This window comes from Nicotiana tabacum, chromosome 19 (genome assembly GCF_000715075.1).
Source record: "Nicotiana tabacum cultivar K326 chromosome 19, ASM71507v2, whole genome shotgun sequence".
Classification (NCBI taxonomy): domain Eukaryota; kingdom Viridiplantae; phylum Streptophyta; class Magnoliopsida; order Solanales; family Solanaceae; genus Nicotiana; species Nicotiana tabacum.
In genome coordinates this window covers 22069453-22090367 of record NC_134098.1, presented here as the reverse complement: position 1 = coordinate 22090367, position 20915 = coordinate 22069453, and the positions used below count along the sequence as shown (strand labels likewise).

Here is a 20915-nt window from a genome sequence, read left to right as displayed (position 1 = left end):
GTTACAACCCAAATTCGCATACCATAGATCACGCCGTAAGTTAGTCGACGTAAATCCAAGAAGAGATTATCTTTGAGATGATAAGAAGTTAATCCTATTGGTCTTAAACGACGATACAAGGGTGTATAAGAGTGGTTAACAAGTATTTGAAGTTAAACGAATCAAGGATGTTGTAACCCGTATTTTCGGGTAACACTAGAGGTGATTAATTGTCCCAAGAGGTCTTGTTTTAATGTATTTGAATCATATAATATCTGCATCATAAGTCTTGAAGTCAAGCGAGTTATGAAACAAAAGTCGATAAAAGTTGTCGCAACTTAGGTTTATAATTTTACTTAAATTTTAGGTCAAATGTTACTGCATTTTTCTCCTAATGTGCTTGGAATTATGGGGTGATCTACCTATCAAATTGAATATCTATGAGACTAGTTTCCAATGCATTAAACGGTTCATCGATACGATCTCGGAATAGAGAGATATTCGCGTTTTCGCGAGAGTACACCAAGCTGCTCTCTATGGGGCCCACAAAGGCGGTTTAAGACATATGGACATATATAAGATACCTCAACCCCGTTTTAAGTCATTACTTTTCAGTATATTCAGACCTTATAACCCTAAAAACAGTCTCTCAAGGTTCTCTCATGATCCAAGACCCAAACAAAGGGCAAACAACACAAATCAAATGTCGGGAATCCCGTGGCGCTAGTAAGTTTCTTGTTCTTCTTGTTGTTGCTGATTTTTGTGTTGTTCCAGCTCGTGTGGGAGGTTGTTTTAAGTGTTTTATATACTGTAAATACACCTTCAAGTTTTTAATATCAACCCTAGGTGATTTCAAGTCTTCTAAAGTAATTCTAGTGCCGAAAAACCTGAATTAATTGCTAGTTTCGCTTCCTTGTTCTTGTGGCAGAATTGAAGGGATATTTCGTGGATAATTAAGGTCAAATTGGAGTTGTTATTTCTGTTTAAAGGTAAGGAACCTCTTACTCTATATATATTTAAGATTATCCAAGTTTCAGCTAAGTCGTTGAAGCTAGAACTTGTGAAATATATATCGAAAGGCTTGGTAGTAATGTTGTTGGTTGGTGGACTATTTTGGAGGCTCAATATGATTATTAATGATGTTGTTTGGGCTGTTTGGTGATTGTATTGACTTGTGGGAAGTCATATAAATAGGGGAGGTGCTGTCCGTTTCATCGTAAAATAGGTTGTGGTCGATACATAATAGTTACGACGCTTAAACGATAATGATAGTGTCATTTGTCTTATTGTAGACTAAGGAGTCGTGACATTTGCATAGCTTGAGGTTGGGCAGTATATACAAGGTATGTGAGGCTATCCCCTTCATTCTTTTGCACGACTCCGATTGTACATAATGTAATGAACGAGCTCCCAAAGATACTCTACTCTTAGAAGCTAGCAGTACTTACATTGCTGCCCTTCTTATGAAACGATTGATATTAATGTTACTTCTCTTATTCTTATATTATCAATGTTGTTGGTAGTTCCTGATTCTTATAAGATTCTTGATGAAGAGTTAATCCTAATAACGTGTACGAAGGATACCAACCTTATGTCACTCCGAAAGGTTCAAAATGTGATTCCAATAAGTCCAGCATGCATCATATATATGTATCTATTTTACTCTACCGAGCTGCGCTATAGTCGGCCGGGTACGGCACCTATTGTGCAACCACTGATCAGTTGGGTTTTACCGAGCTCCACGTGGCCGGGTACGATTCTACCGAGCCCTATGATGGCCGGGTACGTTTTACCGAGCCTATTATGGCCGGGTACGATATGATGATGGTGATGCCCACAAAGGCGTATGTTTTAAAAGTTTATGTATATATATGTATGTATCATGTATTTCATGTCAGTAGCCCTCAGAGGTACCCAGATATCACAGGTTGTATATTCTCTATCCCTGTTTACATTACTGTTCTTACTTATGCTTTCTTGCCTCACATACTCAGTACTTTATTCGTACTGACGTCCTTTTTATTTGTGGACGCTGCATGTCATGCTACAGGTCCTGATAGACAGGTAGACGTAGCTCCCCCACCACAGTAGGCTGTCCAGTTCAGCGGTTATTGGCGAGATCCCTTCTCCGGACTTGCCGTGGTCTTGGTATGCATTTTTGTTATAGATATTATGGGTATGTCGGGGCCCTGTTCCGGCAATGTTGTAGTAATTATGTTCCTTTAGTGGCTCATAGACAAGTGTCGACTTATGTATGGTTTAGAATACCTTTTCGGCAGATTTTTGTTGTATAGTCTTTCATGGCATCATGATAGCTCGTACCTTATATATAGTTTCTTGACAGTCTTGTCGTCCCATGTTATATATGTTCATGACATTATCTTTCATTGTTGGATGTTCATGATCCATGTCTACTATTTATATTGATCTTGTCGGCCCTTAAAGATAATAAGGAAGGTTAGATAAAATGTATGTTGGTGCTCGGCAAGTATGGCCCGGGTGCTAGTCATGACCCTCCAGTTGGGTCGTGACAAACTTAGTATCAGAGCAAGTCTTTCTTAGGGGATGTCTATGAGCCGTGTCTAGTAGAGTTTTGATTATGGATGTGTAGCGCGCCACATTTATAATCAGGAGGCTACGTGACATCTAGGGTTGTTTCCTTCTTCCTGAATCTAGATCGTGCGTAGAGTTGAGTAGTAAGTGTTCATATCTAATATTCACCTTGTTTTCTTTCAGCGATGCCTTCGACTAGGAAGCAAGCAATTAGTAAACGGCTTGATACAGCTGTGGGAGAGGGTAACATTCAGGTGCCTCCAGCCAGAGCAGGCCAAAGTGAGGCTCAGAGTGAGATGCCGTCTCATACCTCTCCGTCTCCTCCAGAGGATATTAGGAGGCACCCAGTACATCCAGTTCCTCCGTCTAGCACTACAGACCACGATATGCGCAGTGCGGTGCAATTGTTGACTAGCTTGGTAGCTGCTCAGGCTCAGAGGCAGAATACCGGTGCTGCTGATAAACCGGTTAGTGCGAGAGTTCGTGATTTTATTAATCTAGACCCTCCAGTGTTTACCGGATCATACCCCAAGGAGGACCCACAAATATTTATTGATCAGGTTCATCGTACATTGCGGGTTATACATGCTAGTGATACGGAGGCAGTAGAGTTGGCTTCTTATCGGTTACGGGATTTAGCGGTTTTCTGGTATGATAGTTGGGAGAGATCTAGGGGTCCGAACGCTCCTCCAGCCGTGTGGAAGGAATTTTCTGAGGCCTTTCTTCGTCACTACTTGCCAGTTGAGATACGACGAGCTAGAGCTGATAAGTTCTTGAACCTTCGACAGGGTAATATGAGTGTACGAGAGTATAGTATACAGTTTGATTCTTTAGCAAGGTATGCTCCCCATATGGTGGCCGAGATGAGTGATAGGGTGCATCTGTTCGTGAACGGGTTGGGACCACATCTGATAAATGAGTGCACAACAGCCTCCTTGGTAGAGGGCATGGATATTTTCCGTATTCAGGCTTATGCCCAGACCCTAGAGGATCGTAAGCGCCAGCAAAGGGCAGATAGGGAGCAGGATAGGGGCCAGCATAAGAGGGCGAGATTTGCAGGGTATTCTGATGAGTTCAGAGGCAGTATCAGGCCCCAATCTTCGAGGAGTTCGGCGCCACCTGTAGCTAGTGCTCCTCCAAAGTTTCAGAGGCCTCGGTATGATCGATTTACCTATTCTGGTTCAGGTCAGAGTTTGAGGGCATCAGGCTCACAATTTCATAGAGATACCAGTCAGACGAGACCCCCAACACCTTGTTGTGATCAGTGCGGCAAGGCCCACTTTGGACTGTGCCGTCGAGGTTCCGACAGCGTGGCCATATGATGCGGGATTGTCCTAACAGAGGAGGTGGTGGTATGGCTCAACCGACTGGATATGTGTCTGGTTCTTCCTCATCAGTTCGACCTCTAGCACAAGGTTTTCAACAGTCGACAGGTCGTGGTAGAGGTAGAGGTTCAGTGCCGAGTTCGAGTGGTGCTCAAAATCGAACCTATGCTCTAATAGGTCGACAAGATCTCGAGTCATCTCCGGATGTTGTTACAGGTATATTGTTTGTGTTTTCTTATGATGTATATGCGCTAATTGATCCAGGATCTACCTTATCATATGTTACACCCTTTGTGGCTAATAAGTTTGGCATTGAACCTGAATTGATAAGTAAACCACTTGCGGTATCCACTCCGATAGGAGATTCTGTGATTGCTAGAAGGGTATATAAAGGTTGCACTGTGATGATTTGTAGTCGTCAAACCTCGGCAAATTTATTTGAGTTAGAAATGGTTGATTTCGATGTGATAATGGGAATGGACTGGTTGGCCTCATGCTATGCAAATGTTGACTGTCGTACTAAGATGGTTAGGTTTCAGTTTCTTGTGAACCCGCCATTGAATGGAAGGGGAACATTGCTACGCCGAAAGGTAGGTTTATTTCCTATCTTAAGGCAAGGAAGATGATCTCAAAAGGTTACATTTATCATCTTGTTCGCGTTAGGGATGCGGAGGCGAAGCCGCCTACTCTACAATTAATCCCCGTGGTCAATGAATTTCCAGATGTTTTCCCAGATGAACTCCTAGGCCTTCCTCTTGAAAGGGAGATTGAGTTTAGCATTGATGCATTGCCTGACACTCAACCGATCTCTATCCCTCCATACAGGATGGCCCCGGCAGAGTTGCGAGAGTTGAAGGCACAGTTGAAGGACTTGCTAGATAAGGGTTTCATTAGGCCTAGCACTTCACCTTGGGGTGCGACAGTCTTGTTCGTGCAGAAGAAAGATGGGTCGTTAAGGATGTGTATCGATTATCGACAGTTGAATAATTTTACAATAAAGAACAAGTATCCACTTCCAAGAATTGATGACCTGTTTGACCAACTCCAGGGTGCCAAGTATTTCTCCAAGATTGACTTGCGTTCAGGGTATCATCAGGTGAGGGTTAAGGAGAAGGATATTCCAAAGATGGCCTTCCGGACAAGATATGGGCATTTTGAGTTCTTGGTGATGTCGTTCGGGCTAACAAATGCCCCAGCAGCTTTTATGGATCTCATGAATAGTGTATTCAGGCCCTATCTTGATGTGTTCGTGATCGTATTCATTGATGACATTCTGGTGTATTCTCGTTCGGAGGCGGAACATGCGGGCCACTTGCGGATAGTATTACAGACCCTTCAGGATCATAAGTTATATGCTAAGCTCTCTAAATGTGAATTCTGGCTGAACTCAGTAGCATTCCTTGGCCATGTGATATCTGATGAGGGTATTAATGTCGACACTCAGAAGATCGATGCAGTGAAGAATTGGCCGAAACCTACAACACCGTCAGAAGTCCGCAGCTTCCTGGGGCTAGCAGGATATTATAGGCGGTTTGTAGAAGGGTTTTCCTCTATATCAGCACCATTGACTAAGTTAACATAGAAAGCTACCAAGTTCCAGTGGTCTGATGCTTGTGAACATAGTTTTCAGGAGCTAAAGAATCGATTGACATCCGTGCCAGTGCTCACTCTCCCAGAAGGAACAGAAGGTTATGTGGTATATTGTGATGCCTCAGGTATAGGTTTGGGGTGCGTATTGATGCAACGTGGAAAGGTGATTGCTTATGCATCAAGACAATTGAATAAGCATGAAAAGAATTACCCGACTCATGATTTGGAATTGGCTGCAGTAATATATGCTTTGAAGATATGGAGGCACTACTTATACGGCGTCCATGTTGACATCTACACAGATCACAAGAGTTTACAATACATCTTCAAGCAGAAGGAGTTAAATTTGAGGCAGCGTAGGTGGCTTGAATTACTGAAAGACTACGATGTCGAGATATTGTACCATCCCGGTAAAGCTAATGTTGTGGCAGACGCTCTCAGCCGTAAGTCAATGGGAAGCTTAATACATATTGAGGCAGGTAGACAAGGGTTGACCAAAGAGCTTCACCAGCTGGCCAATATGAGAATCAGATTGTTGGACTCTGATGACGGAGGTGTTACTGTACAGAATACAGCAGAATCATCTTTGGTAGCCGAGGTAAAAGCACGGTAATATGAAGATCCTACCTTAGTAAGATTGAGAGAGGGAATTCAGCAGTGTAAGATTACAGCTTTCAAGATCGGAGGAGATGGGACACTGAGATACCAGGGCCGATTATGTGTACCTAGTGTGGCAGGGTTGCGAGAGAAGATTATGATTGAGATTCACCAGCCCCGATATTCTATCCATCCTAGCTCGACAAAGATGTATCATGACGTTAAAGAGCAGTATTGGTGGGAAAACATGAAGAAGTCTATTGCAGAATTTGTAGCCCAGTGTCCTAATTGTCAACAAGTAAAGATCGAGCATCAGAAACCTAGTGGATTGATTCAGAATATAGAGATTCCGACCTGGAAATGGGAGGTGATTAATATGGACTTCATTATTGGATTACCTCGCTCTTATCATAAGTTTGACTCCATCTGGGTGATAGTTGATCGACTTACAAAATCTGCCCATTTTCTGCCAGTTAAGACAACTTACACGGCTGAAGATTATGCGAAGTTGTATATCAAGGAGATTGTTAGGCTTCATGGTGTGCCGGTATCTATTATATCAGACCGAGGAGCTCAATTTACGGCTAACTTTTGGAGGTCTTTTCAGAAGGGTTTAGGCACACAAGTAAATCTCAGCACTGCATTCCATCCGCAGACTGACGGACAGGCTGAACGTACCATCCAGACGCTTGAAGATATGCTACGAGCATGTGTTCTAGATTTCAAGGGAATTGGGATGACCATCTAGCACTTATAGAATTTGCCTACAATAATAGCTACCATTCCAGTATTAAAATGGCCCCGTATGAGGCACTGTACGGGAGGAGATGTAGATCACCAGTTGGATGGTTCGAAGTCGGTGAGACAGAATTATATGGGCCAGATTTGATTCACCAAGCCATTGAGAAGGTGAAAGTGATACAAGAGCGACTGAGGACGGCACAAAGCAGGCAAAAGTCTTATTCCGACGTCCGACGTCGTGATCTGGAATTTGAGGTTGGTGATTGGGTTTTCCTGAAGATCTCGCCGATGAAGGGTGTTATGCATTTTGGGAAGAAGGGTAAGTTGAGTCCGCGGTATATTGGGCCGTACAAAATTCTTCGACGAATTGGACAGGTTGCTTACGAGTTAGAATTGCCATCTGAATTGGAATTTGTCCACCCGGTATTCCATGTATCTATGTTGAGGAAATGTATTGGAGACCCTTCTCGGGTCGTCCCTATCAAAGATGTACAAGTTACAAAGGATCTATCATATGATGAAGTGCCAGTGGCTATATTAGATCGACAAGTCCGCAAGCTGAGAACAAAGGATGTAGCTTCCGTGAAAGTATTATGGAGGAACAAGAATATAGAAGAAATGACATGGGAAGCAGAAGAGGAGATGAAGTCTAAATACCCTTACCTATTCCAGAGTGAAGATAACGAGGATGCCGGGGAAAGAAGGACGCATTATAAGGTGAAACGGCTCTATGAGGTAAGCAATAGCTTGTGAATACTCTTTTTTTAATACAAAATGGTAATATGCAGATAATGTACATATCCATAATGCTTTGTATAGTCTTGTAAGGCCATAGGTTAGGTTTAACTGCTTGCAAGTTTGGCTAGTGTCCATTTTATAGGGGAAACTCAGCCGGAAATCTCCGTCGGAATCCACAATGAGTTAGACACCCCATAAACCCTTACATTCGAGGACGAATGTTCCTAAGGGGGAGAGGGTGTTACAACCCAAATTCGCATACCATAGATCACGCCGTAAGTTAGTCGACGTAAATCCAAGAAGAGATTATCTTTGAGATGATAAGAAGTTAATCCTATTGGTCTTAAACGATACAAGGGTGTATAAGAGTGGTTAACAAGTATTTGAAGTTAAACGAATCAAGGATGTTGTAACCCGTATTTTCGGGTAACACTAGAGGTGATTAATTATCCCAAGAGGTCTTGTTTTAATGTATTTGAATCATATAATATCCGCATCATAAGTCTTGAAGTCAAGCGAGTTATGAAACAAAAGTCGATAAAAGTTGTCGCAACTTAGGTTTATAATTTTAATTAAACTTTAGGTCAAATGTTACTGCATTTTTCTCCCAATGTGCTTGGAATTATGGGGTGATCTACCTATCAAATTGAATATCTATGAGTCTAGTTTCCAACGCATTAAACCGTTCATCGATACGATCTTGAAATAGAGAGATATTCGCATTTTCGCGAGAGTGCGCCAAGCTACTCTCTATGGGGCCCACAAAGGCGGTTTAAGACATATGGACATATATAAGATACCTCAACCCCGTTTTAAGTCATTATTTTTCAGTATATTCAGACCTTATAACCCTAAAAACAGTCTCTCAAGGTTCTCTCATGATCCAAGACCCAAACAAAGGGCAAACAACACAAATCAAATGTCGGGAATCCCGTGGCGCTAGTAAGTTTCTTGTTCTTCTTGTTGTTGCTGATTTTTGTGTTGTTCCAGCTCGTGTGGGAGGTTGTTTTAAGTGTTTTATATAATGTAAATACACCTTCAAGTTTTTAATATCAACCCTAGGTGATTTCAAGTCTTCTAAAGTAATTCTAGTGCCGAAAAACCCGAATTAATTGCTAGTTTCGCTTCCTTGTTCTTGTGGCAGAATTGAAGGGATATTTCGTGGAAAATTAAGGTCAAATTGGAGTTGTTCTTTATGTTTAAAGCTAAGGAACCTCTTACTCTATATATATGTAAGATTATCCAAGTTGCAGCTAAGTCGTTGAAGCTAGAACTTGTGAAATATATATCGAAAGGCTTGGTAGTAATGTTGTTGGTTGGTGGACTATTTTGGAGGCTCAATATGATTATTAATGATGTTGTTTGGGCTGTTTGGTGATTGTATTGACTTGTGGGAAGTCATATAAATAGGGGAGGTGCTGTCCGTTTTATCGTAAAATAGGTTGTGGTCGATACATAATAGTTACGACGCTTAAACGATAATGATAATGTCATTTGTCTTATTGTAGACTAAAGAGTCGTGACATTTGCATAGCTTGAGGTTGGGCAGTATATACAAGGTATGTGAGGCTATCCCCTTCATTCTTTTGCACGACTCCGATTGTACATAATGTAATGAACGAGCTCCCAAAGATACTCTACTCTTAGAAGCTAGCAGTACTTACATTGCTGCCCTTCTTATGAAACGATTGATATTGATGTTACTTCTCTTATTCTTATATTATCAATGTTGTTGGTAGTTCCTGATTCTTATAAGATTCTTGATGAAGAGTTAATCCTAATAACGTGTACGAAGGATACCAACCTTATGTCATTCCGAAAGGTTCAAAATGTGATTCCAATGAGTCCAGCATGCATCATATATATGTATCTATTTTACTCTACCGAGCCGCGCTATAGTCGTCCGGGTACGGCACCTATTGTGCAACCACTGATCAGTTGGGTTTTACCGAGCTCCACGTGGCCGGGTACGATTTTACCGAGCCCTATGATGGCCGGGTACGTTTTATCGAGCCTATTATGGCCGGGTACGATATGATGATGGTGATGCCCACAAAGGCGTATGTTTTAAAAGTTTATGTATATATATGTATGTATCATGTATTTCATGTCAGTAGCCCTCAGAGGTACCCAGATGTCACAGGTTGTATATTCTCTATCCCTGTTTACATTACTGTTCTTACTTATGCTTTCTTGCCTCACATACTCAGTACTTTATTCGTACTGACGTCCTTTTTATTTGTGGACGCTGCATGTCGTGCTGCAGGTCCTGATAGACAGGTAGACGTAGCTCCCCCACCACAGTAGGCTGTCCAGTTCAGCGGTTATTGGCGAGATCCCTTCTCCGGACTTGCCGTGGTCTTGGTATGCATTTTTGTTATAGACATTATGGGTATGTCGGGGCCCTGTTCCGGCAATGTTGTAGCACTTATGTTCCTTTAGAGGCTCATAGACAGGTGTCGACTTATGTATGGTTTAGAATGCCTTTTCGGCTGATTTTTGTTGTATAGTCTTTCATGGCATCATGATAGCTTGTACCTTATATATAGTTTCTTGACAGTCTTGTCGTCCCATGTTATGTATGTTCATGACATTATCTTTCATTGTTGGATGTTCATGATCCATGTCTACTATTTATATTGATCTTGTCGGCCCTTAAAGATAATAAGGAAGGTTAGATAAAATGTATGTTGGTGCTCGGCAAGTATGGCCCGGGTGCTAGTCATGACCCTCCAGTTGGGTCGTGACACCCAGGGTACTTAAAACTCCCTCTCCTAGGGATGACCTGCGAGTCCAGCCTCACCTCCCCTTCTCATCCTTGAGTCTCGCCACTGAACTTACACTCCAAGTATTCTGTCTTGGTCCTGCTCAACTTGAAACCTTTAGATTCCAAGGTCTCCAAACCTCTAATTGCGCGTTCACACCGTCTCGCGTCTCGTTAATCAATACAATATCATCTGCAAATAGCATGCACCACGGCACCTCCCCTTGGATGTGGCGCGTCAGTACGTCCATCACCAAAGCAAATAAAAACGGGTTGAGTGCCGACCCCTGATGCAACCCCATCATAACCGGAAAATGGTTTGAGTCCCCACCCACCGTCCTCACTCGGATCTTTACTCCATCATACATGTCCTTAAATAACCTAACGTAGGCGACAGGTACACCTCTAGCCTCCAAACATCTCCACAAAATTTGTGTTTAATAGACACACATTTTATATAGGTTAGGTGTCTAATAAGTAATAGTCTTAGCTGAGGTGTCTAAATGAATTTTGGTTACAACTTTAAGGGGTCGTCTAATCTATTTGGCCTTTTTCTTTCCTTGCAGCAAGTACGGCATACTTTACCACATCATTCCTGCTCTGGAGGGCAGCTAATTGAAATTTGGCAACAAATATTTTTCATTTATCAAATGGGAAATGGATGAAACTTGCAATTGAACACCATACTCAATAGAGAAATAATAGCTACTAATTAACCAAAGAACGTGATTTTTAAATTAAACCGCTACCGTAAAATAAAATGTCCATTTGCTGTTATAGTTTACATGGATTATCACTTCATGAACAACATCAACCACCTCTACATATTTGTCAATTTTACCTTCATTAATGATAACATGAATATAGCTCATATATTTTATCCTCTGTACTGCTTTATTTATGTTTCGTTCTTCTAGCATGCAGATACATTCAGAAGCTGGGAAAGGTCAGTTTGAAATTGTCCTGGGATACACTGATTGTGATAGAGCAGCAAATAACTTAATAATTGCACATGAAGTAGTCAAAGGAGTTGCAAGGAAATATGGGCTACTGGCATGTTTTACACCAAGGTAAGTAGCAGATTTTGCCACAATATTTTCACGTGCATTTTCCATTTTACTTGTTTATCTGGATATGCTTTTCCTCCAGTTACAGTGCTACCGCAAATATGATTTTAGTCCTTTTGGTATTTTGTTGTTAGATCAAAGCTTTCTACTCAGAAACATGAACAATAGCATTACTTATTTTCAGTACACTTGTACAGTTTCCGCTGCTTGAATTATTGGAGGGAACCCGTTTCTCTTAGTACTTGTGTCACCACCAAACACTAGAGTGCCGTAATCGGCACCTGACATGCCTGGCATTAGCCGAGCGAACTCTTAACTATCTCGTGTTCAACTACCCATAAAGCATACATTGAGGTATTAGCGATCTGTACTGTCTTCAAACCGTTTAAATAAAAATAAACAACAACGACAACAACTACGCCTCAGTTCCAAACAAGTTGGGGGACGTCTTTATGAATCTTCACCGACCATGTTTCTCTATTTAAGCTGAACTTATGTTATCATCATGCCAAATAAAGGGGAGTTGACTACCTGAATTTTCTCCTTGTTGGTGAGGATTCGATTCCCCACTTTGTAATATTTCCCTTTTTAGAAAAAACGAAAACAATTATACCAAATAAAAAAAAAAGTAAAAAATTAGTTATTTATAAGTCGTGACCAAACACATAGTAAAGCTTTTAGCCAGCAAGTGAAGTCAAGCATAATTTAGCACTTATTCGGATTGTAAACAAATAGTATTATGCCATCACACAAACATTTCGACCGAGTTTCCCCGGTTATATGGGTATCACAATAATTTCTACAATCAACTGATCCACATCCAAACACATCTAATATCCACAACTATCATAACTGACAAATAAAGACACAAAATGCTCAAATATCCATGTAATAAACTCTCTAGTTATGTAGCAGCTAGCAGCTAGTATGTCTGAGTACAAAAGATACTGGGATGCAGCCAGACAACATAGACTAAAAATAAATTGAAACAGTAGCCTCCACGGACAAAGAAGACAGGGGACAAGATGAATAAGCAACTCACGAGTGTGTGGTGGTATTAGACATAGGATCTACATACAGTAGTAAGTTCTGAGACACGAGGACCCAGTAAGATCATCAACCCGATCTCAGTCATACCTCTAGGACAAGTCTTACAAAACATGAAAGCGTCAGATAATGCAAGTGCATATGCCACCCATGCGTTTCACCAGTTCATAGGGAATAAGCAGGCGGTTGGGCATGCTATGAGTTGCATTAGATGGTCCATAAGGCAGCAACACATCTTTTAGTTGAACTATGCGAGCACCAGACTGGCCATGGTCAACCATCAAATCACAATAAGCCTAATTGCATGAGCACCAGACCGTCCATAGTCAGTTATCAAATCACATCAGGCTAAACTGTACGAGCACCAGACTATTCACAGCCAATTACATCACCATCAATCAAAAACGCATCAATGCAACGTACACACATCTTATAGTATATCAAGATATAATCATTTTAACGTTAATATAACTATTTCATACATCACTAGCCAGCCGTGTAATGCAACTAAAACATCTCATTCCTATGATGCATCACGAAGTGCTATCTAGCATGTTCATGCTCAGTGCAATCAAACACGTAATAATAACGTATCAACCAAAGGCAGATCCAGGATTTGAAGTTTATGAATTCCTATTACGATCTCAAGTTAATATACAATAGCGATCGGACCACGGGACTGGGTTCCAAGCTAAATATTTTTATACATTAAGTGAATTTCTTAAAACAAACACATAGTTTGAGCAAACATTACTGGATTAAGGTGAACCTGTAACTAATACTATAGATTCTCTCCTGGTATCGACATACTAATAATCTCATAATTATGTTATCAATAATATAGCAGAAAGATATCAGTTAGCATAAGCAATATTTCTCAAAAATAGTTATTGCCAAGTACATGCTCGCCTCCACTTATGCCGGGCTGTCAAAACATTTTTCTCATGTATGTTAGATAGTTATGTAAATAACCCTAGTCCCACATGGAATAGTAGAGCATGTATTGTGTATAGTTATAAATAGGGACATTGTAAAACACATCAATAATAGATTTTTCTCCAGTGCATTCTCTAGAAATTTATTGTTGTGCTTCATTCGAGCGACTTCCGGGAAGAAAGACCTCATCGCCGTGTAATTTTCCGGCGACTTAGGAGACTGTCCGCAACAAAATCCTTTTTCCTTGGTGTTGTGCAAAATCCAACACCATCACAAGGTCCCTAAGACAGAGGCGACCAAACCCCCGAAAAAATCTCCGAAAAAGGCCCCTCCACGCGCTCTCACGCGCCAGTCAGAGAAGAGTTTCCGGCGGCGCGTTTGTCCCACGCGCCGGCGCGTGTACCCGTTTCCGGCCATTTTTTGGCCGACCTTGAGGACAACCTGATCGCGAGGCTTTTCCGAGCCTACCCATCAAAGTTACATCAGATTTCGACGACTTTGGGAGTTAGCTAGGCCTCACGGAGGTTGCTAGAATTTTGGTCATAACAAAATGGGAACCAATACTTTGAATGGTTGGATAGTTTCTTTAGCGGATTATATTGAGTTCCTTCATTACAAAGCATGTAAGCAGACATCTTCTGAGATAACTTCTGTTGTTGAAACAAGTAATAACGTGACTTGTGTCTCCTAATCTTCATCCTCTGAGTCTTGGGTCATTGATTCAGGTGCATCAGATCATATTTCTGGTAACAAATCTCTTTTCACTACTATTTCAAGTTCTTAATCTCTTCCAACAGTCACAATGGCCAACGTGTCTCAAATCATGTCAACTGGAATAGGTCAAGCAAGTCCACTTCCTTCCTTACCTTTATATTCAGTTTTTTATGTTCCCGATAGTCCTTTTAATTTCATAGCCTTTAGTCGCTTAGCCAAATCACTTAAATACGCGGTTTTATTTTGTGATGACCTTGTTTTTATGCAGGAACGCAGTACGGGTCGGATCATTGGTACCGGGCGTGAATCAAATGGACTTCCCTTGCAAAATCACATGGACTCACATCTTATCTTCCTTCAACAACTCGTCCTGTTACTAATTCACCAGATTTATTACATAAATGGTTGGGACATCCCAGTTTGTCAAAACTTCAGAAAATGATACCTGGTTTATGAGATCTCATGGGATCATTCATCAAACATCTTGTCTGTACACATCTCAACAAAATGAGGTGGCTGAAAGAATAAGCATCCTATTAAAACTGCTCGTACCCTACTCGTACAATCTCATGTTTCGTTGCGTCTTTGGGGGATGCATTTCTCACATATTGTTATCTTATTAATCGTATACCATCCTCATCTATCCAAAATCAAGTTCCATTCTCTGTCGTGTTTCCTCACTCACCGTTGTTCTCTCTTCCACCCCGTGTCTTTGGGAGCACTTATTTTGTTCATAACTTTACTCCAGGAAAAGATAAGTTAGCTTCTCGTGCTCTCAAGTGTGTATTTCTGGGTTACTCGAGAACACAAAAGGGAGATCGATGGTATTCACCTAACTTCCCTTATGTTTGTTGATGTTACCTTCTTTGAAACCCAGCCATACTTCACAGGTCCAGGTGACACTTAGACATTTATGAGGTGTTACTACTACCATCGTTTTGAGATCCAGTCACTTTCTCCCATTCATCTCCCTCCACTACTCCAGCTCCACCACTTACAGTTTCAATTCCATCACTTACAGCTCTACTTCTAGCTCCACCACCTACAGCTCCAGTCATATCACCTACAGCTCCAGTTCCATCACCGACAGGTCCATTTTAACCTTCTACATCTCCGCACTCCTGACTTATCATCAACGTCAGCGCTCAGCATCAGGTCCAGATGATCACGTCTAGTATCAGATCCTTCACCTACTGCGGACTCTTTTACTTCTAGTCTACTGACCGCCCTTCGGAAAGGTATAAAATTAACTCTTAATCCAATCTCCATTATATTGGTTTGAGTTATCATCATTTATCATCACCCCAATATGCCTTTGTGTCATCTTTGTCCTCTATCTCTGTCCCTTAGTCCACAGGTGATGCGCTATCTCATTCTGGATGGCGACAAGCTATGATCGGAGAGATGTTTTCTTTACATGCTAGTAGTACATGAGACCTTATTTCTCTACCTTCAGGTGAATCTACTGTTGGTTGTAGGTGGATGTATGCAGTCAAAGTTGGTCCACATGGTCAAATTGATCGCCTTAAAGACCGCCTCGTTGCCAAAGGTAATACTCAGATATTTGGGCTTGATTACAGTGATACTTTCTCTCGCGTGGAGAAAATAGCATGTATCCGCCTTTTTCTATCCATGGTTGTTGTTCGCAATTGGACTTTCTATCAGGTGGACATTAAGAATGCTTTTCTCTACCGTGGCTTTGAGGATGAAGTTTATATGAAGCAACCACCTGGTTTTGTTGCTCATGGGGAGTCTAGTGGCCTTGTATGTCAGTTGCGCTGATCACTATATGGTTTGAAGCATTCTCCTCGAGCATGGTTTGGCAAGTTTAGCATAGTTATTCAGGAGTTTTGGCATGACTCATAGTGAAGCTGATCATTCTGTGTTTTATCGATCTTTTGCTCAAAATTTGTGTATTTATTTGGTGGTTTATGTTGACGATATAATTATTACCGAGAATGATCAGGATGATATTGCTCGTTTGAAGCAACACCTCTTTCAGCACTTCTAGACTAAGGATCTGGGAAGGTTGAAGTACTTTCTAGGTATTGAGGTCGCTTAGTCTAACTTAAGTATTGTTATTAAATAGAAAATATGCCTTAGACATTCTTGAGGAGACATGAATGACGGGTTGTAGACCCATTGACACTCCTATGGATCCAAATGCTAAACTTCTGTTATGAGGGGGGGGGGGGGGCTTTTAGCGATCCTGCAAGATATAGGCGGCTTGTTGGTAAATTGAATTACCTCACAGTGACTACACATAATATTTCCTTTCCTGTGAGTGTTGTAGGCTAGTTTATGGATTCTCCCTATGATAGTCATTAGGATGCAGTTGTCCAAATTCTTCGATATATAAAATTAGCCTCAAGCAAAGGATTATTCTTTGAGGATCGAGGTGCTAAGATGATCGTGAAATAAAAAGATGCTGATCGGGCAGGATCACCTTTTGATAGACGTTCTACGTTCGGATATTGTGTGTTATTAGGAGGTAATTTGGTGTCTTGTAAGAGTAAGAAACAGAATGTGGTTGCTTGGTCTAGTGTACCAGCAGAACATCGAGTAATGGCTATGGTAACATGTGAGCTAGGTTTGGATAAAATAGTTGCTCAAGGAAATAAAATTGGGTAAAATCAGTCAGATGGAACTTGTGTGTGATAATCAAATTGCACTTCATATTGCATCAAATCCGGTGTTCCATGAGAGGATTAAGCATATTGAGATTGATTGTCACTTCGTTAGAGAAAAGATACTCTCAGGAGATATTGTTACAAAGTTTCTGAAGTCAAATGATCAACATGCAGATATTTTCACCAAGTCTCTTACTAGTCTGAGTATTAGTTACATTTGTAACAAGCTCGGCACGTATGATTTATATGCGCCGGCTTGAGAGAGAGTGTTAGATAATTTACGTGTAGAGTGTAGCTGTAGAGTGTAGTATGTATTTGTTGGAGTAGTATGTATTTGTAGAGTGTGGATATAAATAGGCTCCTTGTATTATAGTAAAGTGATACATATCAATAATATAGATTTTCCCATGCTATTTCTCACAAGAATGATTATATGTAGTTAGAACCACTTATATTGATGGTTGTTGTTGAAGGCATAATTTAGTAAATAAAAGTATGCTCTTTCTAACAGCTTATGCTTTTAGATGTGATGGTTACACACTTCAACATGGTATTAGAGCAGGCCGAGGTCCTGGATTCGAGTCTCACCGCTGTCCAATACAACAACAACAACAACAACCCAGTATAATCCCACTAGTGGGGTCTGGGGAGGGTAGTGTGTACGCAGACCTTACCCCTACCCTGGGATAGAGAGGCTGTTTTCAATAGACCCTCGGCATCCTTCCCTCCAAGAACTCCCCACCTTGCTCTTGGGATGACTCGAACTCACAACCTCTTGGTTAGAAGTGGAGGGTGCTTACCATCAGAGCAACCCAAAATTGTCCACCGCTGTCCAATACCAAAAAGAATTTTTACGTGTTTGGCTCATAAAAAAGAATCAAGCCCGCATGTGAGGGAGCGTGTTGAAGACATAATTTAATAAATAAAAGTGTGCTCTTTCTAACAGCTTAAACTTTTAGATGAGATGGTTATATACTTCAACAGTTGTAAATGTAAAGGATAGAAGTTGAGAATTTCCGTCTCAAAGTCGTGCCTTATCTCTTGGAAATGAGATAAATGAAAATAAAACCCTGTTTGGGCTTTCATCAAGCGGAAAAATGCAGGGTGTGTGTGTTGTGCGTGCTAAGCATGAACTGCACGCATGAGACTTCCCACAAACAGAAAAATGCCCTTATGCTATTGCATGTTGTGCGTGCAAGCTTGCGCCATACGCACATGGTCTTCCTGTTGACATCCTTCAGTAAAATGAATATAGTTTTTTTGTAGGAATCAAGAAATAACAAAATTTTTAACGTAGGAAACTAGAGTAAGAGTGTTACAACACTCTAGAGACCATTACCATTATACTCCTACATCTGGAGTAATGTTTTTTTGAATTTAGGTCACGTTTGTCAGAATCTAACCCCTAGTATTTTCTTCCATCTTTTCTTTTTCCTAAAGTTTTCATTTACTCCTAAACACTCTCATTTCACTCCTAATCTGCTCAAACACATCTTTCAACCTTGTATCACATAAAACTACGTATAATCGAATTAAAACTTAGCAAAAGTTTTACGGTGCATAACAACTTGATCGTCTGGCCTATTTGTAGGTATTATGACGATAATGTCTATCCCTGGTATGATGCATATACAGAAGATGTTGGCTTGGATCACATGTACACATTAGTTTGTCTAAGAATGGAGAAAACGTTTTTACGGCATCTGAAGAACCAAATCGGTATGGGATGTCCAAGATTGGAGAATCGTTCGTGGCTGGGGTGTTAGATCATCTTCGTTCCATATGTGTATTTACAATGCCCATCACTAACAGGTAAAGATAATTTTTATAACTCTTAATGCATTGTTTCCTTTGTGTCTATTGATGGCTTGTTTATGCTCTCTCTGGATTGCCAATTCTTCTAGATGAGCATATTTGTCTGATAGAAGTATCTCAATCTGCTTTGTTGTGAGACTGCAGCACCATTTTCTCTATTTGAACAGTGACAGAGTTTTAACTAATTGCAACTACAAGCTGGAGCGACACTTCGAATGTAACGACAAGTGATTAATGATTTCTTTATGAAAATTTAGCAGTTTTATCTGTTAACCCAATGTTTAAATTGTGAACGATCTTATTTTACTCAAAATTTTGTTTATCAAAGCATGTCGGTCTGAATATACCAGTGATATATATTCATGTCTTTTCTGTTTCCATGAAATTAGTTTCAAAGAACTTTATATCCTACACTTAGATGTTAAGTATCCTTTAAAATATTTCGTCAACTGTCAATCCATTACGTTGCAATCACAAATTAGTTTTGATCAACTGAGATACTTATTTCTCTTTCTCCATTTTTCCTGTTTCATCGTTGTTAAGTATTAAAGTAATTACAAGAGATTCTATCTCCACCTTTTTGTGTGATGGACTTAATTAGGAGAGATTATTGAACATCATAGCCTTTTTGTTTTTTTGAATTATGATTCTAAATACTCATGATGCACAGTTATGAGCGCCAAATATTTAAGTCGCGGAATTCGTATTACCTTTGCTGGGGGATAGAGTGCAAAGAGTTAATTGTACGAGCTTGTTGCCCTCCTGGAGCTGCAGATATAGTAACCAATTTTGAAATTACAACGTTTGATGGAACTGCAAACCCACACCTGGGTCTTGCTTGTATAATTATCGCTGGGATCAATGGCTTGCGGAGAAGATTACCAATTCCAGAGCCAGTTGGTAAGCTAGACATAACTCATTTTCCCAGTTTATGGGGTTGACACTCGTGCACTTTTATCTGATATTCCACATGTATTTTCTTCTTAAACAGAGCCAGAGGCTTATGTCTTTGATCCCAACGATTATAACGATGATATAAGAGTACCAGGGGATCTTAGAGACTCTATCATCCATATGGACTCAGATGAATGGTTTAAGGACATGTTGGGTGAGAACTTTTTGGACACGAGAGGAGGAGGAGTCGGCGTACGTTTCAAACTTTGCTTTCTTCGTGTTATCTGTTTGATAGAATTTCTGTTTATTCACTTAGCAACTGCAATTAAAAGAGAATCACTTAACTGAGTATTCTCACGTAGGTTCTCAGGTTTATATGTACGCCAAAATGCTAAATGTAGCTAATAGCTTTATACCTTTGCAAGTTTCATGCAATCCATTACTAACAATTAGGCATAGTAAAGTAGAAAAGTATATTGTTACTAGCATGGGCACAATGACGAGCCAGGATTTTCATTAAAGGAATTTCTAAATATAAAGAAGTAAATACTTGAAGAAGCCAAGTGAATTCAAAGTATAGTATTTATACATAAAGATATTTTATCTATCTACACAGTGTAATTTTCGATGAAGAGGTGTTAATGATGTTCTGCCCTTGCATGAGCAAGTGCAAGCTATAGTTTTCCTTTTCTTACGTACTTGGAGTGGCAATTGCCATACTCAAGTAACCAAAACATTAACGAAATCGTATATTAAGCTTAAGCCATATTTAATGTTCCTCCAATTCATGAAATATTTGTTAGCATGCTGAGGATGATTTCATATTTTGCAGGAGGAGCTCAGACACAGGCAGTGTGATAGAGAGGAAAAATATGCGTACATTGTATTCAATTATTAGGTTTACTATATGCATCTGTAAGATAACAGTGGTTTATAAAGTATTACTTGTCATATTTTAATTTCCTTTTCTGTGTCATATTTCATGTCTACTCGTCTTATGCGCTTGTTTAATACAGCATGATAGTAACTTTAGTTTCTATTTTTTTTTCCTCAGTAATTTTAGTTTCTCACTTCTGTTTAACTTTATATCATGCTTCTTGTTGATAGCTGTTGGTAAGAGATTAATATTTTCTAAGTGTGTTGTATATCCTTTTGGTGTAACCGAATTCTTGAGATCTTTTACTACCCAGGTTAGAAATTTGATTTTAAATTAAAATATTTAACATCAAATCCGCTGCTGCCACGAGGTTCTTTATAATTTTCATGTGTATAAAATAATGAGCTCCTATTCACTGGTTTTAAAGGTGAAGGGAAAATGCACCCATTCCATCTAACTTCTTGTTTGGCCGGCCAAAGACGCAGAAGACAGATGATTGGTTTGATCAAGGTCATCTTATGTATCAATTTCTGATGAAACTTTAATTCGATTATATTTTCACATGACACCTAAGTGTAACAATCCGATTGGTCGTTTTGAGCTTTCGCATTTCGTTTGGCGGTTTGAGACTTTGAGTAGCTTCATATT

General features: G+C 40.2%; 1 protein-coding gene across 1 annotated transcript in view; it reads left to right on the top strand.

Moving 5' to 3' along the window:
• Positions 1-19738, top strand: part of LOC107761247 (protein fluG-like) — a 53299-nt gene extending 33561 nt beyond the window's left edge. Inside the window, exons 15-18 of the mRNA XM_075238995.1 lie at positions 11212-11357; positions 18320-18493; positions 19167-19396; positions 19488-19738. Of these exons, the coding sequence (XP_075095096.1) occupies positions 11212-11357; positions 18320-18493; positions 19167-19396; positions 19488-19738 (801 nt within the window). The remainder of the gene's footprint in view (positions 1-11211; positions 11358-18319; positions 18494-19166; positions 19397-19487) is intronic.
• The last annotated feature ends 1177 nt before the right edge of the window (positions 19739-20915 follow it).